This window comes from Amblyomma americanum, chromosome 2 (genome assembly GCF_052857255.1).
Source record: "Amblyomma americanum isolate KBUSLIRL-KWMA chromosome 2, ASM5285725v1, whole genome shotgun sequence".
NCBI lineage: Eukaryota > Metazoa > Arthropoda > Arachnida > Ixodida > Ixodidae > Amblyomma > Amblyomma americanum.
In genome coordinates, this window is record NC_135498.1 from 227,165,569 (window position 1) to 227,171,985 (window position 6,417).

The 6,417-nt window shown below is 46.9% G+C and overlaps 1 protein-coding gene across 1 annotated transcript in view; it reads left to right on the plus strand.

Annotated features, from left to right (window-relative positions):
- The window catches only part of Pink1 (PTEN-induced putative kinase 1), an 86,314-nt gene extending 80,179 nt beyond the window's left edge, over positions 1–6,135 (plus strand). Inside the window, exon 9 of the mRNA XM_077655790.1 lies at positions 5,723–6,135. Within this exon, the coding sequence (XP_077511916.1) occupies positions 5,723–6,016 (294 nt within the window). The 3' untranslated portion in view covers positions 6,017–6,135. The remainder of the gene's footprint in view (positions 1–5,722) is intronic.
- Positions 6,136–6,417: the final 282 nt, after the last annotated feature.

Here is a 6,417-nt window from a genome sequence, read left to right on the forward strand (position 1 = left end):
GTGTCGAAGCACGGTTCCGGAGTGGCACCTTTCGCGAAATCATTTCAATGCATTGATCGCTCCGCATCACCACACCAAATTTAACGAACAAAATATCTAATCAACGCCTATTTGCCGCATTTGAAAAAAATCCTGGATGCGTACGTAACGTCATGACGCGAGGAATGTCGACTTTAACACACAAGGTCGAGCACGCCATGCCAAAAGCTCATCCACCATCACCGAGAAAAACACCCGGGCCCCTAGCAACGACGATGCCGTACGCTGTTGCTAGTGACCTGAGTTTTCATATCAACGACGTCAACGATAGCAACAGGTGGCCCGACTTTTTAAGCCTAAATTTTGATGTCACTTCCGCCACACTTTCATCAATGCATTGGGAATACGAAGGGCCTCTCCTGAGTTTTCCTTCCTCCATGGTCACTTGGAACAGCAGCCGCACCAGGGAGTGTCGGTAGCTGACAAGAGCTGACGCCGCTCACGCGTAATTTCTTTTTGGCTGTCACACATATTTCACTAGTGCCGGCCGCATTTCGCAAGTTTTTAATGTAGTGCTTCGTCAGTCGTCACTTGTGCTGTGGATCCGTAAGCGACTGACACTCGTTCACGGCTGCATTCAATATGTCTGTCATTCTTTATGCCGAAGGAACGAACAACTGTGCACCAGGCCGCAAGTTCGACATTCGCAACGGGTGATACAGGTGTGTCAACTGCAGCGAGGCAAAATTTTCAGCTGTTCCGTGCGATGTCATGATGTGGCTGCTTGTGAAGTGTGGGATTTCGCTGCACGGCGACGTTAGAAACGACATGCTTTGGGACCGCAGCAGCGATCACGACAGCAGCGCTAGTGTGGACGATGGCGCAAGTGTGGACGAGTAGTCCAGTGAATAATACATTTTTGTTTTGGAATGTGCCCACGGGCGTGCCCGCGCTCGGCAGCTGATAGCAGCTGGCAATAAGCGGCGGCCTCAGGCCAAGCGTAAACGACCTCCAAGTGTTTTTTTTCTGAAATGTGATATGGACGGTCGACTTACATTCGAGTCGACTTACAATCATATAAATATGGTTGAACAGGCACAGGCTTTGTGTGTGGAGGCAACGTTGGGTTGTCTCCACACCCAGCATTGTACGGTGTGTTAAATTTCTCTAAAGGGGACACCGGACAGGCCGCCATTGGAATCTGAACCTGGCAACATTTAACGCTAGAACTTTAGCTAGTGAGGCTAGCCTAGCAGTGCTGTTTGAGGAACTAGCGGGAATTAAATGGGATGTGATAGGGCTTAGCGAAGTTAGGAGGACGGGTGAGGCGTATACAGTACTAAAGGACGGACACATACTGTGCTATCGCGGGTTAGAAGATAGACGAGAACTAGGTGTGGGTTTCCTCATTAATAAGGATATAGCTGGCAACGTAGAGGAGTTCTACAGTATTAACGAGAGGGTAGCAGCTATAGTAATTAGGCTGAATAGGAGGTCAAAGCTGAAAGTGGTGCAGGCCTACGCACCCACATCCAGCCATGATGACCAGACCGTTGAAAGCTTCTATGAGGACGTAGAATCAGCAATGAATAGAGTAAAATCGCAGTACACTGTACTGATGGGCGACTTCAATGCGAAGGTGGGCAAGAAGCAGGCTGACGACCACGCGGTAGGTGACTATGGGATAGGCTCTAGAAATAGCAGGGGAGAGTTATTAGTCGAATTCGCGGATAGAAATAATTTACGGATCATGAATACCTTCTTCCGCAAACGAGAAAACAGGAAATGGACCTGGAAGAGCCCCAATGGTGAGATTAAAAATGAAATCGACTTCATACTATGCGCTAAACCTGGCATCATTCAGGATGTGGCCGTCCTCGGAAGGGTGCGTTGCAGCGACCATAGAATGGTAAGGTCTAGAATTAGCTTAGACTTGAAGAGGGAACGGAAGAAGCTAGCGAAGAAGAAGACCATTAACGAGTTAGCCGTAAGAGGGAAAGCACAGGAGTTTAGGATAGCGCTGCAAAACAGATATTCGGCTTTAACTGAGGAAGATGATCTTGATGTTAATTCAATGCACGATAATCTGACATCAATAATTACGGAGTGCGCAGTAGAAGTAGGCGGCAGGACAGTTCGAAAAGATACCGGGAAGCTATCTCAGGTGACGAAAGATCTGATTAAGAAGCGCCAAAACATGAAGGCATCTAACATTACCGATAGAATAGAACTAACGGAGCTATCAAAGTTAATAAATAAGCGCAAGGTAGCCGACATAAGGAAGTTTAATATGGAGAGAATCGAGCATGCTATAAAGAACGGAGGTAGCCTTAAAACAGTGAAGAGGAAACTAGGCATAGGTAAAAACCAGATGTATGCATTAAGAGACAAGCAGGGCAATGTCATTAGCAATATGGATAAGATAGTAAACGTAGCCGAAGAGTTCTATACAGACCTGTACAGTAGCCAATGTAATCAGAGCGCTAAAGAGAAAGACAGCAGTGCACAGCAATGCGTCATCCCGCCAGTAACGAAAGATGAAGTAAAGAAAGCCTTAGAAGCAATGAAAAGGGGAAAAGCAGCTGGGGAGGATCAGGTAACAGCAGATCTGTTGAAGGATGGAGGGGACATCGTGCTAGAAAAACTAGCCACCCTGTATACGCAATGCCTTATGACCTCGACTGTACCAGAAGCTTGGAAGAATGCAAACATTATCTTAATTCATAAGAAGGGAGACGCCAAGGATTTGAAAAATTACAGGCCGATCAGCTTACTATCCGTTGCCTACAAAGTACTTACTAAGGTAATCGCTAATAGAGTCAGGGCAACGTTAGACTTTAATCAACCAAATGATCAGGCAGGCTTTCGTAAAGGATATTCCACAATAGATCATATTCACGCTATCAATCAGGTGATAGAGAAATGCGCAGAATATAACCAACCTCTATATATAGCTTTCATTGATTACGAGAAAGCATTTGACTCAGTGGGAACCTCAGCAGTCATACAGGCATTGCGTAATCAGGGGGTAGAAGAGCCTTATGTCAAAATACTGGAAGATATATATAGCAACTGCACAGCTACTATAGTCCTCCATAAAGTCAGCAATAAAATTCCAATAAGAAAGGGCGTCAGGCAAGGAGACACGATCTCGCCAATGCTGTTCACCGCATGTTTGCAGGAGGTATTTCGAGGCCTGAATTGGGAACAGTTGGGAATAAGAATAAATGGAGAATACCTAAATAATCTGCGATTTGCTGATGACATTGCCTTGCTGAGTCACTCAGGAGGTGAACTGCAAATCATGATCAACGAGTTAGACATTCAGAGCAGATCGATGGGTCTAAAAATTAACATGCAGAAAACCAAGATAATGTTCAACAGCCTAGCAAGGGAACAACAGTTCACAATTGGCAGCGAGAGCCTAGAAATTGTGCCGGAATACGTCTACTTAGGGCAGGTAGTGACAGCTGATCCTGATCATGAGAGGGAGATAACTAGAAGGATAAGAATGGGGTGGAGCGCATATGGCAAATTCTCGCAGATCATGAGTGGCAGTTTACCAATTTCCCTCAAGAGGAATGTGTACAACAGCATGATCTTACCGGTACTCACCTACGGGGCAGAAACGTGGAGGCTAACGAAGAGTTCAGCTTAAGTTAAGGACAACGCAGCGAGCCATGGAAAGAAAAATGATAGGTGTAACGTTAAGAGATCGGAAGCGGGCAGAGTGGGTGAGGGAACAAACACGGGTTAATGACATCCTAGTCGAAATCAAGAGAAAGAAATGGGCTTGGGCAGGGCATGTAATGCGAAGGCAGGATAACCGCTGGTCTTTAAGGGTAACGGAGTGGGTTCCAAGAGAAAGTAAGCGTAGCAGGGGGCGGCAGAACGTTAGGTGGGCGGATGAGATTAAGAAGTTTGCAGGCAAAGGGTGGATACAGCTGGCAAAGGATAGGGTTAATTGGAGAGACATGGGAGAGGCCTTTGCCCTGCAGTGGGTGTAGTAAGGCTGATGATGAAAGGGGACACCTGGTTCTAAGCGTGTCCAGGTTTAGGCTGGTTGACGTAATTTTAACGTGGCAGTGTTAGCCCCCTTATGGGCTCAATAAACAGTTATGTTCCAAAATTGCAAATTTTTTTTTTTCTGACATGAAATGCTTCAGTAACATATTTTTGAAAACATTTTACGGCAAAAAAAAGAAGTGTTTTATTTGTCATTGCTCGCTTCCTCATGCAATATACCGTACCTAGGGCCTATCAGGTGTATCCTGAAGTAAATTCCTGAAACTCCAGAAAGTAAGGGTTGGCTTTAAACTGCCATGCACAAAATGCACTATTGCTCCATGGTTTCCTTGAAACTAGATGAGACTACCGTCCGTGTGGTATCGTTCAAAGCACGGCACTGTGCAGAGGGCCTTCTGGTACCACCTGCACCAGATCCTGGTTTCCTTGCGGATGTTTTTGTCATTTGCATCTCGCATCAGGTAGCAGACGTGTCGGTTCTTGCTTCTTCTCTGTTCATAGGATGCTCAGCGGAAAGTGGTGCTCAGCAAACCACTTCATGTTCAGGGGATATCCTGGCCTCGCTTTCTTCTTCGTACGGCCATTGTTTGAGTATCCACTGACGGTGTCCTCAACAAGTTGCAACCGCTACTCCGGATGAGATGCTCTGCCTCCTTCTTTCTGAAAGAGGTCGTATGAATTATAGGTCGCCTCATCCAATAAGCGTTAAAAAATCTTCTTGTATGATATCTTTCGTTTCTATGGCACTGAGTAGCTGGACAGCATCTGATCTGCCCTGTCGACTCTTCCCATTGTATCCGTCAGTCCTGGAGAATCCTTGAGGGTTTATGGTCTATTGAGATTTAATGTCCCAAAGCAACTCAGGCTATGGGGGACGCCGTAGTGAAGGGCTCCGGAAATTTCGACCACCTGGGGTTCTCTGACCTGCACTCACATCGCAAAGGACACGGGCCTCTAGAATTTCGCCTCCATCGAAATTCGACCTCCACTGCCGGGTTCGAACTCGCATCTTTTGGGTCAGCAGCCGAGCGCCATAACCACTGAGCCACCGTGGCGGCAGAGAACTTTTGAATTCAAACCAATATTGTTGTGGTCTATCTGACACCATTTGAGGGATCTGGCCAACATCTCATTGCTGCTTTCTTCCACTTCAGACTCGCTGTCAGTAAAAATGTCGTCACTTAGTTCTTCATTCGAAGAATAAAACACGACGCTGACATCCTCATCATCTGACGGAGATTGATCTTCTCTATGAGAATGCTGCATGGATGATGCCATGCTTGTTTGAAAGCGCGAGAAACACAAGGCATGCCATCAAGGGTGCAAACTCTTATTCAGTAAAAGTGCAAATGATGGAATCCGTGTTTCCATCTGTGTTTCAAATAAAAAAGACACCATTTGACGAGCTGGGCTCATCAAAAGCCACTCGGAACATTGCGGAACACTCATGACGACCTCAGCTAGTCATAAGCAAACAAGCTCGTGACGAGCTAGCGTCGCCGTCATTGTGATTAAAAAATCCTGATTGGTCGAGAGGGTAGTGATGTAGAAAAGAGTTTCAATGAAAAAAAAAATGGAATTATAGGGTAAGGGTACCCCCAAGCAACTGTACAGGCCCTCTAACATCATGCTCCTAAGTGGTACCCTGCTAGACTGCCACTCTCTGATATGCTGGTTTGGAGGAGCCATTGCAAGGGTATCTTGATCCCACATCCAGCGGCCCAGCCCGGCAGTGGCTGCCACGGTCTGCCAGATGCTGCTCCTGGCTCCCCGGGACCTCCTCCTCCGCGGCCCCCAAGCTGACACTGCAGAGGACGCTCGGTGGGTCCTGCGCTGGCTCTGTGGCCTCATGGCTCAATGCTGGCCTCGCTGGGGGAGCTGCTCCTCCTCTCAGGGCCTGCAGGGGCCAATGTCGCTGGAACTCGCACGCGTCCTGCTGTCCAGAGTGAGCCTGCCACATGCCCTAGAAGCGCTCCGCTACATTCGGGCCCAGTGCAGCAGAAAGCTGTAGACTCTTCCTTGGTGTGCTGTGTTCAACTGCTGTTCGTAGTGCCTCTTTTATCGCACATCTCTAGAGCAACGAGACTGTCATTAAACTGCGGCTGCCATTTAGTGGCCCCTTTCTCCACACTTGGGTTTTCTCCCTTCTTGTTTGTATACATCGGCCTGTTTGAGAGAAACAACTCGAATGAGTCACTAGATGCAAAAATAAATACAGGCAGAGCATGCAAACTCTGTGCAGAATGCCAAAATCTAATTTTCTGAATGCAGTAAATTCTTAATGCCTTTTGTGGCATACCATTGTTGGCAGACATCAGAAAACTGGTGAATCATGTGGACTAGTAAGCTGGTTAACTAATTTATACTAGTTGTATTGCCGCAAAGCTTTATAATGTTAATTTGTTCGTGCTC